Raw genomic sequence first — 21006 nt, forward strand, 5'->3', positions numbered from 1 at the left:
ATGATTAATACAAAACATTTAATATAAAGTATAAACAAAATAATGTACCCTAGGCGATACATCATTTAAAAGTGATTAAAAACATGTAGTATAACAATTAAGACCAATACTAAAATCAAGAAATAACATAGTAAAAACAGATACCTAGTTTACATTCAGTTGAAAACTATTTTTCAAGTGTACTGAAGAGATGGGTTTTTAATAAATGTTTATGGGGAGGTTCTTCCACAGCATGCACAAGCACCAAACTTAACAGAAACAAGGAACATAACTTTATTGTCCAATAAAGTTACAGGTTTCCATATGACAAGTTACACAGTGTCTGCAATGCTTAATATTAGAACATAAGAACATAAGAAAGTTTACAAACGAGAGGAGGCCATTCGGCCCATCTTGCTCGTTTGGTTGTTAGTAGCTTATTGATCCCAAAATCTCATCAAGCAGCTTCTTGAAGGATCCCAGGGTGTCAGCTTCAACAACATTACTGGGGAGTTGATTCCAGACCCTCACAATTCTCTGTGTAAAAAAGTGCCTCCTATTTTCTGTTCTGAATGCCCCTATTCATGATACTGAACTTTATAGTTGAAAAGAATATTCAAGAAGTTTCTTACAAATCCATTGTTTGTCAAAACAGGGTCCCATGTTTTAAACAGAGTGGATCTAGTTTTGAACACCACCTATTAAGACAACCAATCAACAAGAAGTAACTTGTCCCCAGGCCTTAAATTTAGATTTCTTAAACTCTGCATGTTTATATTGAGACTTACAGAAACATAACCAGCATATTTAAAACCTAGTTCATTTATCAGGGTACTGGCAAAATCGCAAACTTTAGGGACCAATATACTTTACATATGTTACCTGTATGAATATATTTAAATATATTCTAGTCTGGATAGTTATTTAACATAGTCTAAAACCTTCCTAGCTTTTTTTTTTTTTTCTTTAAGAGCAAAGCCATTTCAGTACACTGACATTCCTTTTGATAATTTGTTTTCATTATTCAGTTTTAATGAATATAATATTATTTTACTGTCACAATCCCATTATACAATAGATTATTCTTAGCTTGCCTTTGCTGCTGGCCAATTACACTATACTGCAGGGACATGCAGTTTAATAGAACATTCTAAAATCTATTATATGTGCAGAGCAGATGAATGTGGATAATGTGTGTTATTTTTTATTGCTGAAGATATTTCAAAAGTAATAGCTTGATTTTTTTTAATTAGTTGTCATCTAAGTGTTACAAGAATTGACATTAAATGTAAATATAAATACTACAGTGACCATAATACATCTGAAGATCTGAAGAAAATGTAAGCATGTTTTAGACATTAATTTTACTGAGTCCCTTATCATATCAGATTATACTTTAAGCACACAAAAACATACCCCCCCAAACAATAATTGTCTAAAATCTATAAAATACTAAAATGTATATATAATCTACTGCATCTTAAGCAGATGATAAGAATCCCCCCCCCCCCCCAATTAAAGTACTGTAAAATCATTTGTGAGAGGGGAATATATTATTGCAACAAATGAGAGTAATAAACCACATTTCCTAAAATATGAAAATAACAGTGGCACAGCTGTATTCTATGACCTCACAGAAAGTATATATGCAGTATATATGCAGATTACATTCTTCACGGCAGAAATATGAGTAATAAATTGAGGTGGGAAACGATTGTGTTAAAACACTCCTGTAACACTGTATACTGTCAAACCTGTTATACCAGCTGCTCAGTGGATCTTGTGGCTGTTATAAATCAGACAGTCTTCATATACAGGCTATGTAGGGGTATGTATAGCATTGCAGTACTTTCACAACACAGCCAGCATTAATACATCTATCTTTAATGGTACTCTGTTTATTTAATTAATTTATTGTAAAGGCAGAACAGTTTTATCTTTTATATGCTGTATGATGCAAGCAATATAACAAGCCACTACAGAATACCTATAAGCTGAGTGGTAAGGGAATTGAATGGATGAAGAGATCATCAGAATGTGAGTGAAGCAAATAAAAACAGCAGTAACACTGACAAATGTGGTAATATTCAACCCCTTGTCTCATACAACATGACACGGCTTAAATGTCGGAATATATATGTGCTGTGAGCCGTGACGTCTGGCAGGTAGGTAATGGAGAGATGAACCGCAACTACTTCACTGTTTAAAACCGCTCATCTGGATACTGAACTGTAAGGGAGGAGGACGTTATATTTACAGATCTGAGATTTAGCAGAGAGATTTAGCAAAACTCAAGTGAGACAACAAGCATAACTTGATCATTCACAGGGTTCCATCTAATTGAGCTTTCAGAATTCACTAAGAATTTGATTAATGTTGCTTGTTGTTTTCAAACTATTGTTTTTTTGTTAGTGTGATGTGGATTCAATGTTTTTTGTTCCAGTACCTACATTCTAAAGTGGTTCCTTCACCATCTAATTCTTTGAGAAGTAAACAATTACTAATCAAAGGGAAAATAATAGGTGTCAGTAAGTAGGAGACGTTGCCCCCAAATATTGGTGAAAAATAAAACCAACATTCTCACGATGTGAACTTTAACTATATCAAGCTGGTGTAGTTAATCTGAAGGTACTACTATTTCCCACCTATTGGCATTTGAAAGGGCAACATATTTTTGTAGTGAAGAAAAGGTCATTTTGGGCAGAATTGCTCGATACATTAAATTGAAAGGAGAGTTCTTCTTGAATTTGGACTGTGTCATCTAAATACAGACTACAAGTGCTTACCTCAGTTTTTTTTTTTATTCTGCATGCTTCAATATTTTTTTGTCTTGTTAATTGCATTATGTAATTGTGTAATGTATAATAATTGTATTTGAATGTCTTATGTTTTGTCCTCTCAGGGCCTTTCCTGGTAAAACTATTTAAATTAGAGGTTTTCACAATTGCCCCTTTCTCATGGTTTGAAGTATGGGTGTGTGACGGGGTACACCCAGCCCCTGTGCGTATTTTGTATTTGTGTTGTATTATTATGATTTAAATGTTATTTCGCACTGTTGTTTTAGATCAGCAGGGAAGGGTTAACTACCTCCCCTGCCAACTCAATTCACATGTAGAATGTGCCTGAGCCTGATTGAATGATTGACAAGCAATCAAGCTTAGACACAGATGCATAAAGGAAGCAGGAACCTCTCAGTCTGGGTTGGGTGATCAGCGAGTAAGAATGAGAGACGTGAGGGAAAATATAAATACAAACAATTGCTACTCGTGCTGGATTCAGATGCTGGACGTGTTTTATATCTGTCTGTTCATTTTGGCCACTGTGCCGTTTTGTTTTGTGTGAAGTGTTTTGTGTTTAAACCTTTTAATCATAATAAATGTGCATCAGTGCTTCAACCTGCCGTATCAGTATTGGTCTCTTCCTGGTCACCACCAAGCCATCTTGGTCACAGGCCGTTACTTAGATCCACTATTGTTTACATCAGCTGAATAGACCCCATTGCATATTGTGTATACTGTGTCATGAGCTGTTATTCTTCAGGTGATGTGCAATTCACAATGGAGATGTGGCCCTGTCACAAAGACAGCCGGAGTGGGGGACATCAGACCAGAAACAGGATCCAGGAAATAAACAAAAAGAGAGGTGGAGTTTGGTGGAGCTGAGCGAATGGTCTCGCTCAGCATTTAATAATTTATACAAGCAGAAAATAAAAGGTTGCAAAGACAAACAAGACACAGGACATGGCACTCATCGCCAAAACAAAAAGACAAACAAAACGAACTATACAGACAAAACACAGTGAGCTTGTATTTCCTAACGATTACTATTATTCTTATTATTATTACCTCCGTCTCCAATCCTGTTCTGCACTCACCGAACACACAACCCCGACTGGGTGAAAACTTGCCTCTTTTATGCAGCTGTACTGAGACTCGATTACTAATCAATTATTCAATTGGAGTCGCAGTACAACTGCATGTGAATTAATAAAGTGCAATTCCCCGTGCTCACATATTATTACGTTTTACTTGCACGTGAAGTGCTGTGCAATCCTTGTGCCTAAATACAAATATACATTTTAAACACTTGTGTTACACAGACCCGTTTATATCCTGTGTACCAATGACTATACACCAACATTAACACACAACACAAAATACACACAGGGGCAGGCACTTTGCCACAGGTCCCTGTACTATATCTTACCGAAAGGATATCCACCTAACAGTTTGATAACAAACCCAATACAGTAGTAAGAACACATTTCTGAGTGTGGTTTAAAAGGAAGTGATTTAAGGAAGTGGTAAGCTTCTGTTGTGAGACTAGAAGCGCGTAACATTTATAAAATCCCCCATTCACAGTATAGTATAGTCAGCATACACTCAGAGTTTCCACTGCAAATTCGAATGAAAAAGTATACAAAAGAACGAGTAAACAAGTACAAAGGGATTTATTTTCAGCCACAGTGTTTTATTGAGTGATTTAATAATACAAGTGTACATCAAACTGATCTACAGTCAGAAGTGGCAGGTAACTAGGAAATTTACAACCACTTTTTTATGTAGATCTTCAAAATACAGAATTCCTTAGTCTGCATCAACAACCTTTTTTAAAAATCAAAAGGTAGATGATGAACACAGTTTGTGAGATGCACAGTGATTACTCTTTTAAGGTAAATACAAATCTTCATCCTGTTAACATGCACTCACCATTAATGACTTAAGTACAAAAACATTATTCTAAACACTACGTTGAAGTAGAAACAAGATATAATCTGAAAATTGTTCCAGGGACTACTAAAAAGGAAAACAACACACATATACATAGCTGGGTAATAATAATGCTTTTTTTTCAATAACAGTTCCAACATTCAATGAATGGGAAAACAAAAATCCCCATCTACTCTTTGTATATATAAAAAAAAGAAGCATTCAAGTCAGCAAGGAACAAATGACATTTTTTTTTCACAAAAAGGTAAACAAAAGGTACAAGGGAGAGGGATGTTCTACGGTTGCACTTAGTGAATGTGCTTTTACAGTTTAAGGGAACTTCTGTAGTGGATCCTTATGTGGCATATCTCTTGGTCCACTGCCTGGCTATTCTATCATGCTCTGCTCTGTTGGTGAGATACTGTGTGGCAATGCTTCCAACGAGTGGATCAGCTGTAAGAAAGCAAATGAGTGTCAGCAAACGATAGACAAAGATAAGTTCATAGAAACAACCAGAGGTACAAACACCAGAACAATGAAAACTGTGTTGGCATACTTTGCTTTTGAAAACCACGGCCACAGAGAGATTTATAAAACAGGTGGTCTTTTTTATACATAGCAAAACCAATTCACATGATCTGTAGAAACCTGGACAGGAGCCAAAAACAGAATGGCATTGTTAATTTCAATTTTGCAATCCTCATAACAATACAATTTACAATGTCCCTAGCATATTATCTGCTCAGTTTCTAGAGTGTCAATCAAGCCTAAGGCACTCTGAAAATTAGTTAGTTCTGCATGATCCTTAATTAACAAAAGATAACAATTGTACAAAAACAATAGTAAGAAAGTAATTTATTTGTTACAATTATTTGTAATTATAATTCATACTACATTCCTATCATAGGAACTGTAAGTTAAAATTAATAGACTCTGATAACATGTTGTTAATTTGAATGGGCAGAGTGGATGGAGGCAAGGTGAAGTTTTGGGGTTTTGTCATGTGGCCATTGACTTGACTGATGATGCAATGTGATGTGTAGCACACATGACTGGTTGTATCCTAGGAAAATATTGTCTTCTGATTAGTCATTACTATGCGGCACAACCAAACCCTAATAAACTGGAATAGGCTATTGAAATCTGGTATGGAGTATACAGCGTAGAACTGGAATTACCATAATTTTAACCTCAGTGTGTAGTTTGTTAAACTTTTTTGCACATCATGTACGATGCTTTGTGAAGCATGGAATAAAATAGCAATCATATTGCATTACCCATTAGTAGTGCAATTATTACAATGTGAATTGTAAATAAAACTGTGACAGGGTACTCCTTGCCTCTGTGAGTATTTTATATTTTGTGTTATTTGTATTTGTTGTATTACTATTTGTAATTAAGTTGCGCAGAAGCACATTTAAACCTACAGCTCTCTGGTGACTGAGACTCTTCTTGATTGAAACAGCTTGCCAGTGACATTGCATATGGTGTCAGTAGTAGGATACAGCACCTTCAGAGAGACTCAGGCCAGAAAAATACTGTGGTAATATTTTTTGGAAAGATCTTTTTTTTGTGTGTGTGATTTATGGGAGAAAGGAATGGACGTCTGCCTCACCTGCTTAAAAAGGGAGGAGTGGTGTTTTGCCATTGGCGGGGTTGGGCACGTGTCGCCTGACTACCATACTTAACACCAGAAAGAGGAACAACTGCCGGTCCCAAGGAGGAAGAAGGGGAGAAGTGACCATCCCCGGAAGAAGGGGAAGAAGTCGGTGCAAGGACTAACAAGGGAGAAGCCTGAGCACCCACACACAAGAGGGGGAAGCACGAGTATTCAATGCCCTCGAGCGAGATATGGGACTGGCTGCAGAACCCTCCCGATGGTGATCAACCTACTATGGTCCAAAGATGGAGAACAATGGGAAGCCTGGGAAAACCAACATTTCCCAGCATCCTTCCCAGCCATCGCAGCAATGGTATGTAACTACCTGGCTGCAGACATAGGAATACCCTCAAAAGTTAGTAATCCCATCGGGAGGGGCTATGCTTAGTGTAACCCATTTGGCAGTAGGCACATCCATGCCAGAGCCCAAAGGGGAGCTGCATCAGTCCCCAGTGACCACAGGAGAGCCACATCAGTCCCCAGTGACCAGAGGAGAGCCACACCAGTCCCCAGTGACCAGAGGAGAGCCACAGCAGTCCCCAGTGACCAGGGGAGAGCCACACCAGTCCCCAGTGATGAGGGAGAGCCACACTAGTTCCCAGTAATACAGGGAAACTACCCACTGCTCCAGCCTTCGCTGCCAGGGGAGACTACCTGCTGCTTCTACCTCCACCACTACAGGGAGTCTATCTGTTGCTCCCACCACCACCACCAGAGGTGCTGAAGCTACATCCCAAGGGTCAGCTGCTGCTGTTGCCTCCCAAGGGTCAACTCCTGCCCTGCCCTGCAACGCCTAGGGCTGCCAAACTTACAATGCCTATCGGCTGGGGAGGCCAGCTCACCATCGCCCGGGGAGGCCAGTTCGCCACCACCCGGTGAGGCATAACTGTCATTACTCAGGGCTTTGTTGTAGCCAGCAGCGGCCGGAAATTCTGGGGCCAGAACCCAAGAAAAGGGAACCCCTGGCTACAGAGAAGGGAGGAGAGGTGAGGAGACCACCTTCACTCGCAATAGCTGCACTGCTGGAGTGTTCTGCGCCGAGGGCAGCACTTCCGCTGCCAGAGCCACCACCACTTCCTGAGTGTCCTACGCTGACAGCAGCATGGCCGCTGCTAGCGGCACTGCCACTTCCGCAGTGCGACCCACAGCTGTGCGGATTTTATGTTTTGTGTTATTTTGTATTTGTTATATTATCATTATTTAAATGTGCTGTTTTGTGTTTATTTAAAAACATGCCATTTTATTGTTATTATTGTTTGACAGCCTGGATGGGTTTAAAATGCAGTCTTTATGTCCCGGTCAATCACTCCACTCCACATTACACTTATCAGACCAGTGGTTTAAATGGTTAGATCTCATTTAAATCCCCACACCCTTTATTTGTATATCCATAATAAGACAGCAAGGGTGATCAACAAAGATGCCCAAAACAAGTGATCTATAATACATCTGTGCAAAGTGGTAAAAGAAATGCCTCAGTTACAGGCTCAGTTCTCATCTACCCTGCACATTCTATTTTAGAGTAAAACCTGTATTTTTTAATTATTTTTTTTTACTTATTATCCTTACAATAACTGTCTAAAAAAGATATACATAACACCTGGATAATATTAGTTCATCCACTCTCCCCATTCAAACACATTTAAATAAAACAATGTTTAAGAGAATATTTACAAATGCATCGACTAAGGAAACTAACTAACTAAAAAAGGATACAGAATCTAATTTACATAAAAAAAATGATGCAAGGGCAGCCTGTGCAACCCCAGCTGTTGGTAGGTAATGACAGCACAGCAGCAGCCCACTGAAGAAGCACTGGGTTTTATTTTTTAATGAATATTTATTTTTAAGTGCAGGTTTTCACACTACAGACTACTTACTGTAAAATGATTGCAACTGTCTCGGTATTAGATGGGAAAACAAAGCTATGGAATTAGCAATTAGAGTAAATGTGTTTAAAAATGAAAACTTCATGTATAGAGGTTTTGTAAATGAACAAATACAGGTTAGCAAGGATCATGTGTGACTATGGTGCAGGGCATGGTAATGAATGCCTCAGAGGGTTAATTAACTGTAATTTTACTCTCTTCTTCTGCCTCCTAATGACGACTCCCATAAATATCCAGCTTCAGGGTGACTGAACAGGCTAAGCTTGTCACAGATATTTACATATATGGCTCAAGGCGATCCTTCTACTCACATTATCTTTATTAAATGCCATGAGAATAAGTTTTATTTTATACCGTCGAAAAAACCCCCAAAAAAACAAATAGTAGTCAAAAATATGTATGACAAGGCACAAATGAGAATGTCTACATTTTGGGAAAAAGCAGGGAACCCAGGTATCTATTGTAAATCGCAGAGTCTTCATCCAGCAGTACCACAGAAAATGAAACGGAAGGAATGCAAATAAATATGTAAATTCAGGAGTTCAATGTTTTTAAATGACAGCAAAAGGCACTGCTTACCAGTTTCTAAACACAATAAATCCCTGAATATCATGCAGAACCTTGGTAGTACCCTGGTCTCTTACCTTCCCAACACAATCGACTAGCAGGCCCTAATGCCCTCTAATCAGGGCTCTATTTATTATTATTTATATTATTAGTTTATTTGGCAGGCGCCAGGGCGACAGAACCCAAAGAAGAGGGCTTTGCTGTCTGGAAAAGGCCTGCCTCGTTCCGTTAAATGTCCTGAGCCGAAGGCATTTAACATAACGAGAAGGGCCTTAACAGACGACAAAGTCCTGTTATGAGGGTTTTATTGCTATTAGAAAATGGATACGTTAAAAAAAGACATTTCAAGTTTTTCAGTTTTTTTTTTTTTTTTCACAATTTTATGCAGCACAACTTCTTGGTTCTAATGAATACAATGTTTTCCTCAATATACTTTGAGCAATGTGGTTTGCTCAGAATTCCATCTGTGGTTTATTAGCCTTTTTGTTATCCCAGCGGTGGACAATGTTGTATCATGGGCATTTCCAATAGCCTAAATAATACCTCAATACATGGAGCTGTTCTTCAGTTCAAGTGCCTCGTTCACAAAAGCGAACATGGCTTGTGAACTGTTTGTAAAACACGTAAAAATAAAAGTAGAGCAAATGCTTTATTTTTTAAGAAGGATTTGAGTATTTGTGTATTAGCAAAAGTTTGAAAAAAAAGGTTTTAGTCATTAAAAATATCTACTGGTCTACAAGTGTTAATAATGATCGTGCTAACTGTTCAGTAACTTCAGTAGCAGTTTATTCAAAGCCTCCTTCCTGGCTTTGTTAGAGAAGAGAGCATTGTGTTTTTAATGTGATATGCTGAAATAATGTTGCTGAAATTAATCAGTCTGCATCTAGCTGTTTGATTTCTTCAACCTGTCATTCAAACCGGAGACTAGTTGCTGTTGTGGTTATGTATTGCCGCTGACAGAAAACACTATTGTCTGTTGTTTTTTTTGTTCAACTTTATTTGCCATTGTGATGAGTCAAAGGGGTTTCGGTCTGTGATTCAGCCTCCCGACAGTAGATGGCATCAAACCAACTCGGGACTTCCCTTACCAAGATCTCGTGACCATGGCAAAAGTCATCTTTTGAGGGGCGGCACCTTGGTGAGGGGCGGAAGTACGAGTATGTAACTTCCAGCCACTGGAGTCAAGTGAAGGAGAAGGACACGTGTCGGTTGGGGATTGGTGTTCCACTGACTACAGAGGCGGGACATTACATACTAAAGGGAACGTACTACTGTGTTCGGGGTTGGTCCGAAAGAAAAAGTAGGAGGAGTAACGGGTGAAGGGAGAGACTGGTTTTGTGCAGCGGGATTTTTGAAATACTAACATTTCTTTTGTCTTTTTTTTGTTTATGGTCACCACGAAGACAAATTAAAGACGAGTCATCAGTTTGTTTTGGATTTCACCCCTGCACTCCTTCCCTCACACCATTTTGTTTTTTTGTTTGTTATTTAATCCTTTTGTTGTGTATAGAAAATAAAAATAAATTATTTTATTTCTGTACACATAAATTACTGTCTGGACATTCCATTTAATACACTCTCGCCTCACACGTGGTGTCAGAAGTGGGATTGGATCCAGCTACAGTTTTGACAATGTTTAGGGAGCAGGAGGAGAAGCGAGAGGAGAGAGAGACACGGCACCTGGAACAGCTCGCCCAGTTCTTGGGACAGCTGGTAGAAAAACTATCAATATCAACATCAGAGAGAGCGGTTGCCCGGATGTTTGCAGCTCAGCCTAATCTTCAGAAGATGACCTCGGAAGATGATCCCGAGGCTTTCTTGATTACGTTTGAGAGAGTGGCAGAGGCTGCAGAGTGGCCTAGGGAACACTGGGCCATGAAATTGGCACCCTGCCTGACAGGGGAAGCTCAGGCAGCATATCGAGCCCTGACGGCCACGAATGCAGGGGACTATGTCAAAGTTAAAGAAGCCATTCTCTCACGCCTCGGGATCACGGAGGAAACATACCGGCGCCGTTTTCGGGAATACCAGCTGTCCAAGGGGATGCGGCCCCGGGTTGCGGGACAATATCTTTTAGATCAGTGCACCCGGTGGCTGCGGCCAGAAGAACATACACCCCAAGAACTGGTGCAGAAAATAGTTATAGAACAGTTTGCGTCTATACTACCGCCAGGGAATCGAGAGTGGATTAAGAGGAATAGACCTACCACTCTCGAAGATGCCCTCCTCCTGGCGGAGGCCTACGAAGACGCAAACGAAGGTGCCGGGTCAGACCCCACTCCTGCCCCTAAACTAACTCGGACCAACCAACCAATGAAGCCCAGAGGGGGTAACCGGACCTTCAGACCATGGAGGTCGAGGTTAGCCCCATCCTGGGCGAGAGAGAATCCCCCTAACCTGCCGGTCGCGGACTCGCAGGACAGATTAACTCCGTTGATGCCTCCTAACCAAGTGTGCTACCAATGTAATGAGCCTGGACACATTGCCAGGAATTGTCCAGTAATAAAGGTGGACCTGGCGACAAGATCCTGGTCAGCAGTAACAGGTAGGAACACTGGGGAATGTCGGGAGGGCCCTTATCAGTTAAGAGTACAGGTCGGGGGAAAGAGTACTTACGCATTTGCGGACTCTGGGTGTGCACAAACATTGATTCGGCAAGCTCTCTTGGATGGGGTAGCCTGGGAGCCACAGGGTAAAGTGGCTATCTCCTGTATTCATGGAGAAACTCGGGTTTATCCCACCACTAAAGTTAGACTTATTGTAGGTGATTATTCAGCTTGCGTTAAAGTGGCTGTAGCGCAATGTTTACCATACCCTGTTCTCCTGGGAAGAGACTGGCCGTTTTTTGATCGTATTTTAGGTCGGGAAATGGTCTTAGTTTCTACCAGGGGACAATTAAAGCAACAGGAGAAAACAATTGGCGAGATTTTTCCGTTGCAATCCGACCTGTTTAACCCTAAAATCCGCCCAAGAAAAACAAAAAGAGAGCGTCGGGTGGAAAAATATGAGGGAACTCTGAGACGACAAGGGGAGGGGTCTGACACAAAAGTAAACCAATCGCTGAAACGGCAAGGAAAGGGAGTAGGTATTCAGTGTAACCGGGGCTGCGAGGTTACTGAGGTGGAAGGTCATGTAATAAAAGACACTCCTCTCTGTGTACCTAACCATTGGGACCGAGATATTGACTTGGGATATGAACAACAAAATGATCCCACGTTACAGTATGCTTGGAAACGGGTTAGATATATCGAGGGGAAGGATATGCAGGAAGGACAACCGGTGGTATTTCCGCATTTTTCTGTATCTGGGCACTTATTATATAGAATAACCCGGGCTCCCGGGACGGGACAGCTCGTAAAACAGTTATTGGTTCCTAGGCCTTTTCAGTCAGAAATCATGAGATTGGCGCATGACATTCCATTTTCAGGTCATTTGGGAACTGAAAAGACTCAGGAACGAATTCTGGCCCGGTTTTTTTGGCCTGGGGTTTATGGTCTGGTGCGGAAGTATGTATCGGAGTGTCCTGAATGTCAATTAGCTGCCCCTAAGTCAGTTCGCCCCGCACCTCTGGTTCCACTTCCAATTATTGGGGTACCGTTTGAAAGGATTGGTGTAGATTTAGTAGGCCCTCTGGAGGGAACAGAGTCAGGATATCGGTATATTTTAGTAGTAGTGGACTACGCAACGAGATATCCAGAAGCTGTTCCCTTACGCTCTATGAATGCAATAGCTGTAGCGAATGAATTGGTAAAAATATTCTCTAGGGTGGGAATCCCGAAAGAAATTCTCACTGATCAGGGCACTAATTTTATGTCAGACTGTATTCAGCAACTATATAAATTATTGAAAATTCGTTCAATTAGAACCTCAGTTTTTCATCCACAAACGGATGGGCTTGTTGAACGATTTAATCAGACTTTGAAAAATATGTTGCGCCGCTTTGTAGATCAAGAAAAACGCAATTGGGCTAAACTGCTTCCCTACTTGCTCTTTGCAGTTCGCGAGGTACCACAATCCTCAACGGGGTTTTCCCCGTTTGAGCTCTTGTACGGTCGGCAGCCGCGGGGTATCTTGGATCTCATAAGAGAAGGCTGGGAAGAACAGTCAAAGGAGTCTAAAAATGTAGTAAAATACGTGTTGCAGTTACGCGATCGCTTAGAATTAGTCGGTCGATTGGCACATGACAATCTCAAAGCGGCACAGCAGAAGCAGCAACAAAGCTACAATAAAAATGCAAGAATTCGGAACTTTCGACCTGGAGACAAAGTGTTGTTATTGTTGCCCTCATCGGAATCTAAGTTGTTTGCTAAATGGCAGGGTCCCTTTCAGGTTATTCGAGCAATTGGTAAAGTCAATTATGAGATCCGACAGCCTGGGCGTCGGAAAGAAAGTCAAATTTATCATGTTAATCTCCTGAAACCGTGGAAAGAACGGGAAGTCCATTTTATATCTCCTGTACAGGAGGGAGAGGATTTTGGACCCTCAATTGAGTCAGAGTCAGCAATTGAGGTCCCGATGGGGGAACAATTAACTCCTGATCAGCGTGAAGAGGTAAGCAATCTAATTAAAATGTTCAGTGATGTGTTTTCTAACGTGCCTGGAAGAACGCATTTGATCGAACATGCTATTATCACTCCGCCAGGTCTAAGAGTTAGACAGAGACCGTATCGCATTCCAGAGAGTCGGAGAGATTCTGTTCGAAGGGAGGTGGAGTGTATGTTGAAACTTGGGGTAATTGAACCTTCCCGAAGTGAGTGGTGTAGCCCAATAGTACCAATAGACAAGCCAGATGGGTCACTACGATTATGTATCGATTTTAGGAGGGTGAATGCTATCTCCAAGTTTGATGCATATCCCATGCCTCGAGTAGATGAACTCTTAGACAAACTGGGGCAAGCTCGGTTTATTTCAACTCTGGATCTGACGAAAGGATATTGGCAAATTCCATTAACGAAAGCCTCTCGTGAGAAAACGGCATTTTCAACCCCAGAGGGTCTTTTTCAATTTTGTACTATGCCGTTCGGACTTCATGGAGCGCCTGCTACTTTTCAGAGACTAATGGACAGGGTTTTACAACCTCATCGAGAGTATGCAGCTGCGTATATCGATGATGTAGTCATTTATAGTTCTTCCTGGAGAGAACATTTGACTAGATTAGAAGCCGTCTTACAGTCTCTGAGGAGGGCGGGGCTCACAGCGAACATGGCAAAGTGCGCTATTGGAAAAGAAGAAACTAAATATTTAGGTTTCATAATGGGTAAGGGTAGAGTGAAACCGTTGGTTTCAAAAGTCCAGGCTTTGTTGGATTCACCGGTACCTACCACGAAAACCCAGGTGAGATCACTGTTAGGGTTGGCTGGTTATTACCGCCGCTTTATTCCACACTTTTCCACTATAGCCGCCCCTCTCACTGATCTCACTAAAAAGAACGCTCCAAATAAAATTAAGTGGAGTGCAGAGTGTCAGACAGCCTTTGAATCTATTAAAACTAATTTGAGTCAGGCCCCAGCATTAGTAAGCCCGGATTTCAGCCGAGAGTTCGTCCTGCAGACAGATGCATCGCAGACTGGTCTGGGGGCGGTTCTGTCCCAGGAGAGAGATGGTATAGAACACCCGATACTATACATCAGTCGGAAGTTACTGCCCAGAGAACAGAGGTATTCGGTAGTGGAGAAAGAATGCCTGGCAGTGAAATGGGCAGTGGAATCTTTAAAATACTATCTTCTGGGACGACCCTTTGTACTCATCACAGATCACGCTTCTTTAAAGTGGTTAGACACGATGAAGGATTCAAACGCTAGGATTACGCGGTGGTACCTGGCGCTCCAACCCTTCGCCTTTCAAATAAGGTATCGTGCGGGTAAGTTACATCAAAATGCTGATTTTTTTTCCCGGGAGGGAGGTAAAAGGGAAGGGTTAGAGGTTTCCGAGTGTTCCTTCGGCTCCACTCTGAGGGGTGGGATATGTGATGAGTCAAAGGGGTTTCGGTCTGTGATTCAGCCTCCCGACAGTAGATGGCATCAAACCAACTCGGGACTTCCCTTACCAAGATCTCGTGACCATGGCAAAAGTCATCTTTTGAGGGGCGGCACCTTGGTGAGGGGCGGAAGTACGAGTATGTAACTTCCAGCCACTGGAGTCAAGTGAAGGAGAAGGACACGTGTCGGTTGGGGATTGGTGTTCCACTGACTACAGAGGCGGGACATTACATACTAAAGGGAACGTACTACTGTGTTCGGGGTTGGTCCGAAAGAAAAAGTAGGAGGAGTAACGGGTGAAGGGAGAGACTGGTTTTGTGCAGCGGGATTTTTGAAATACTAACATTTCTTTTGTCTTTTTTTTGTTTATGGTCACCACGAAGACAAATTAAAGACGAGTCATCAGTTTGTTTTGGATTTCACCCCTGCACTCCTTCCCTCACACCATTTTGTTTTTTTGTTTGTTATTTAATCCTTTTGTTGTGTATAGAAAATAAAAAATAAATTATTTTATTTCTGTACACATAAATTACTGTCTGGACATTCCATTTAATACACTCTCGCCTCACAGCCATATTAGATTTAAATAGATTTATTGAACATATAGGACAGCGAAGAAGCAGATTTAAGGCTGCCACACACCAGATGCGATGCAATTTTTTCACTGGCTGACAAGATACTATCGCAACGACATGACCACACACCAGAAGCGACAGAGGCGATGCAACAGATTTGAAAACTGCCAGATCTACAAAACCATTACAGATTGCTATAGACAAAACTGTGATCAAGACTAGTACATATTCGTCAACATGATATAGTAATTGAGTGTCATCTCTGACGGTGTTTTTTGAATGGCAAGTATTATGGTTTCCTCTCTCATTTTGGCTACTGCTTCACCCTGCTGGATCACGTGCATTGAAGCTGTTCTCTGACTAGTCAATTCCCTAGTTGTTGCACGTCAACGCAAAAAATAGGATTCAATCAGATTTATTTTGCCTCCCTCCAGTGTCTACTGGAAAAAGGATCAGATATTTCCTTTAACCTGATTGGTTATATAAGAGGTTTCTAATCCCTAGTAAAGGACTTCTAATGTTATCCTTGAAACTTTGTTAATTTTCTGTTCCAAATCAACCCATCAGAAAATTACTTTAGTAATTTATCTTTTTTCTGCTTGATGAAAGAAAATCTCTGTTCTAAATGTTGTCTTTCAATGTTGACTAAAGGCTGCTTCCCTGTGTCCTGTGTGTTCATTCCACCTATTTAACTTGAGCTGAGCAAATAAAGTAAAAACTTATTTGGTGCACCAGCAGTGATACAGTAACCGCAACAGCAAATAGTCTGAGGTTTGGATGGCAAGTTGCAGAAATTAAACAACTGGATGCAGGCTGGTTACTTTCTACTACAGATATATTTAATCACTGAAATCTATTTCACTAATAGATTTGTCTTAGGACTTACAGGTAACTTAAATGCTTTACAGAAATACACAAAGTTGCACTCAAATAACTGTACTTGCTTTGCAAATAACAAAGCATGTTGACATTTATGAACGAGGTTCCTGAACTGAAGATACACTGCATGTAAGTCGAAGATTAAGTGATGATACAGAATGTGACCCCAACAGTTATATATATATGGGGGGGGGGGGGATAAATTAGAAGAAATATTGAGGAACTTGATTTTAATATAGCAAATGTCTCTGAATTAACCATTTCTAACTGGGATATTGAAGCCTGAAGGCCACCAGACAACATACGGAATTCTGAAAACCGTATTACTTGTGGAATATTGAGGAAAATGTATGTATTTATTAAGAACTATAACTATCGCTATATTAAATTATTTATTTAACACTGCCATTTTGTAATAGAAATAGGACCCTCATAGGAGGGCTTTACCATCTGGTACGAGCCTTCTCATCACGTTAAATGCCTCGCCTTCAGCTTAGGACATTTCACTGCACAAGCAGAGCTTTACCAGACTTTGGAACCCTCTTCTTCAGGTTCTTGAGTAAATGAAATCAGTGCTGTAAATCTCTTAGGCAGCAATGCATAAAGACATTCATACATAAATACATGTATTGGTTTAGAAAAATAAAATAATCTAATGGAAAATACTGATTCTAAAAGTTCAATTCTTATATTCCAGCTATGTTTTCTTTAACCAGACCAGTGCAGAGCTGCTGCTTCTGTTTGCAGCGACCAGCTCCTCTTTCCTTAATTGACTGATGGGATGAGACACAGGCAAGTCTGAGTAAGTAAAGAACCGGCAACAACCTCACACTTTAAATAAATGAAGGGAATGGGAGATGAAAAGTAAATGTCTGATGTCTTGTTAATTTCGTGTTTTTGAAGTGTACTGTTGTCATTTATTTCCAGTGTACATAACACCTGCATAAAGCAACCTCTGCAAAAGGCATTGCAATTGTACATAACTGCTATCTACATTTGTTTTGTTTTCACAAAACAACAATATAAGTTTGTATAGTTATACTATACAAATAGTATGTATTTCAAGGTCAATTAAAGTTAAATTACATTAAAAAAATGATATGAAACCAGGACATTAACAGCATACAGTTTGACTACTTGTAGGTGTAGATTAGCTTATTATTAAACTTACATTATAGAGTCTAGAGTAATACAAGATTTATAAATAGTTTACAGGCTTATATTATGAAATTTCAATCAATTCTACATGCAATGACAGCCTTCAGATCATGCAAATAAATATAATGTCAAGTACATTATCCTGCAGTGGAATAAGCACAGTGGCACCACAGTGAATGCTAAATGATAAATCACACAGCCAAGTAGAACAGACAAATGTCATAACCCCAGTAGGACAATGGCACAGCTGACATCTGCTCCTAATTACTGAGACAGAGCCACTGTGCCGAGGCAATTACTAGTCACTTGTACAGTGTAGAACAAAACGGATTTAATCTGACTCCATTGCAAACAAAAATTAGTGATAAAGAAACAAACAGAAAAATACAAATCATCTTTTATTTTTTTTAAACACACAAAATAAACCATTTGCCTTAGACTCAACAATTGAAAGTCCACTAAGAACCATTCTGCCACTCAAATTTACTATCTAGTTACAGCGAAGACCTGCTGCACGTTGACAGGTCTTGGCCGTCGAAATTCTGACATTTAGACAGGCAAAAACGTCAGAATTCTTATTATCATTTTTATTTTATTATTTTTACTTACCAGGGTTACAGTCTGTAAGGAGTGAGCAGATAGACAAGAGAACCTTGGAGATGGTCAGTGCTGGGCTCCAGTTGTCTTTTAGGATATCCAGGCAGATCACTCCCTGGCTGTTAATATTACAGTGGTAGATTCTCGTTCGGAAAGTCACCTATGACATAAAAACAAAAAGTATTCTGAGATAAATAAACAAAAGCTTAACAACTGCAAGCAAGGTGTTGAAGGCTAATCTAGTCTGTCATGAACTTTCATTTGCTGCTTGGTAATTTCAGAATATGCTGATAGGAGACAAATTAGGATGAACCCGTCTGTAATCCCAGGGCCAAATAAGACCCTCTAGACATAGAGAAACAGCATATTCTAATAAATACGGCTGTCAAAATCAACTGTGAGGACAAATGTTTTCCTGATGTTGGAACAGGGCATTTGTGAAGTTGTTATTACTGTGTGCTTTTTATTTCTCAAAACAATCTGTGGTTAGAAATACATCTGTATTTTTCCAGTTCTAAATCAGTTATAATTGTATTTTTAAATGAATTTTTCATGTAGCATGCATTAAAAGTCCATGATGTTCATAAAGCATACAAATGTCTTAGCAGTCACAATTGTGACCGGTGGGATAATGTAGAGCATATAACCTATTGAACTTTTTTTTTTTTAGATTTACTTTAATTGAGGTTTTGGATATACTTGATCAAGATGATCCTGCAGAAGCTGCATGCAGTATTGCAATTATCCCTCAGGCTGAAACAGATGCTATAATCAGTGACTGTGACAGTGATGGGTCTGATTTGGATTATGCAGGTGAAATTGCTCATTTGCTGGCAAGACTCCTAAACTCAAATGCTGGAATATTTGGTTTGAAGGATATGATGAACGAAGAGACAGAGTTAACTGAAGAGCCCATCATCTCATTGCCGGCTACAGTTACATTACAGAATACCCTGTTGTACCAAATCAAAGACCAGAGCTTCCACTAGAAAATCAACTGCAGCTGATTCTAATCTTCCAGTTAGGTCCATCACAACCAACTCAAGTAATAAAAACCAAACCTTACACACAAACAAGAGAACAACTAAAGAACGTAAAAAATAAGGACCGTGTCTTCAAAAAATCAAAAACACCAGCTCCTTGAAATATTCCAGAACATGTGATCCAGAACATGTGACTCTCCTTCCAAAAACTGGATTGGGTCAAGGACCCAGTGTAGTTCTAGGTCTTGCTGAACAAGCTGAGGTACCTCAAGGATGCAAATTCACACATGACAACCTTTTCACATCCTTCATACTTCTTGAAGAGATGACTAGACGTAGATATGGAAGCTCTGAGTCAGCAAGAACAAATTGTTTGTTTGATGTCCCTTTCAGACCTTTGAAGGAATTTGAGAAGACACCCAGAGGATCTGCAGAAGTTTTGACTGAAGGAGAGAAACTGCTTGTCAGGTGGAAAGACAACAGTGTTGTCACAGTGGCAACAAATGTAGAAGACAGATATTCTGAAGTAACTGTTAAATGTTGGAATAAGGAAAAACATGCCCATGACAAGATCCCACAACCAAGATGCATCTATCTACTCCTATAACCAACATATGGGAGGTGCAGATCTCCATGATCTCCAGGTCTCCAGTTACCGACTCACCATTAGATCGAAAGTGGTGGTGACACATCTAGGCCTGGTCTAGCAATAGTGCTCTAGTGAACAGTTGGCTGTTCTCCAGGGACATCGTAGGTGTTGACTGTGAACGTCTATGCTTCCAACGTACTTATACACAGAGTCTGCTACTTCGTTTTGGGAACAAACCAAGAGGACATGGAAGAATATCATCACTAACTGCAGCAGTAGTTGAATCTGCAAGGTTTGACAACACCTCTCACTGGCCAATCAACTCAGGCAATCGATTCCTGAGATGCCGTGTATGTGACTGTCGTACACCCTACTATTGTGAGAAGTGCGTGCTTCAAAAAGTTTCATGTGCAGTAAAAAATGAGAATGCAAACTTCAAGGGAATTGTGTTGGAATTATCTTGACATGTCATTGTAAACTTTTTTTTTTACAGTTTCATGTCAATAGTAACTGTAAATGTTGATAATGTTTTGTTGAAGCCATATGTTAAACTGGAACCTAACATTTGTCTTTAAGCCTCAAAATTATTTGCTTTTTGTTAAAAACTGAGACCATCAATGTAAAAATCCTGGAGCACTGACAAGAAGAATTTATATGTGAGAGGTCATGTAAAGAGGTCATAAACTGAGAATTTTGATCATAAAATACTTGTGCATTTTACTTATGCATTTTCCTGATTGACTTGATGTTAAGATGTTGTTTCTATAATGTTAATTTGAAAATGGAATTAATATTTTGCATTACAGAGGGATTTCAAATTTATATTTATGTTTGTTTGCACTGTACACTGTACTGACACTGTTTGTTCCCACTGGTCACAATTGTGACCAATAATAAAAGATACCTTTTCACAAACTTATCACATTTTATTTTTTAAACTGATTTAGATTATTTGAAAGTGTGACCTATAGAATATAATTCCTGTAGTTACATGTCAGGGAAAAATTTGGGAACAAATGGGTTTACAAAAACACAACATTGTAATGGAAATTGATAGCACTACCTTAAACAACAAATACATTTATTGACAATGAATTCATAATCACTAAATATTATGTCAGTAATATTCATCAATGTTTTTATAACAAATACATTTTATCTTTCTTGTGCAGTACGACAATGTGTAAATATTGTTTCTGTGAACTAACTGTTTTAAAAAGAAAATCTTTCTGAAGCAGGCCCGTCAACATTTGTAAGACAAGATGCACAATCTGCTTTGATGTCTAAACAATTCTTTCGTGTTTGACTGTGCAGTTTTATATTACAGAGCAGTACATGCCATCCTCCTGTCAAACAATTATGTCAAAAAGATGGTATGGGAAAAACGTGTTCATTTTGTAACTTCAAAATATGTTCTTATACAATTTCAGCAGTATGCTGTTA

At 39.7% G+C, this 21006-nt stretch overlaps 1 protein-coding gene across 1 annotated transcript in view; it reads right to left on the reverse strand.

The window, feature by feature from the left end:
* Positions 1–4439: 4439 nt before the first annotated feature.
* Positions 4440–21006, reverse strand: part of LOC121314767 (ubiquitin-conjugating enzyme E2 E2-like) — a 138977-nt gene continuing 122410 nt past the window's right edge. Inside the window, exons 5-6 of the mRNA XM_041248415.1 lie at positions 18004–18151; positions 4440–5141 (exon numbers count right to left, since the gene is read on the reverse strand). Coding sequence (XP_041104349.1) covers positions 5044–5141; positions 18004–18151 — 246 coding nt within the window. The 3' untranslated portion in view covers positions 4440–5043. The remainder of the gene's footprint in view (positions 5142–18003; positions 18152–21006) is intronic.

This window comes from Polyodon spathula, chromosome 4, assembly GCF_017654505.1.
Source record: "Polyodon spathula isolate WHYD16114869_AA chromosome 4, ASM1765450v1, whole genome shotgun sequence".
In the NCBI taxonomy this organism is placed as follows: domain Eukaryota; kingdom Metazoa; phylum Chordata; class Actinopteri; order Acipenseriformes; family Polyodontidae; genus Polyodon; species Polyodon spathula.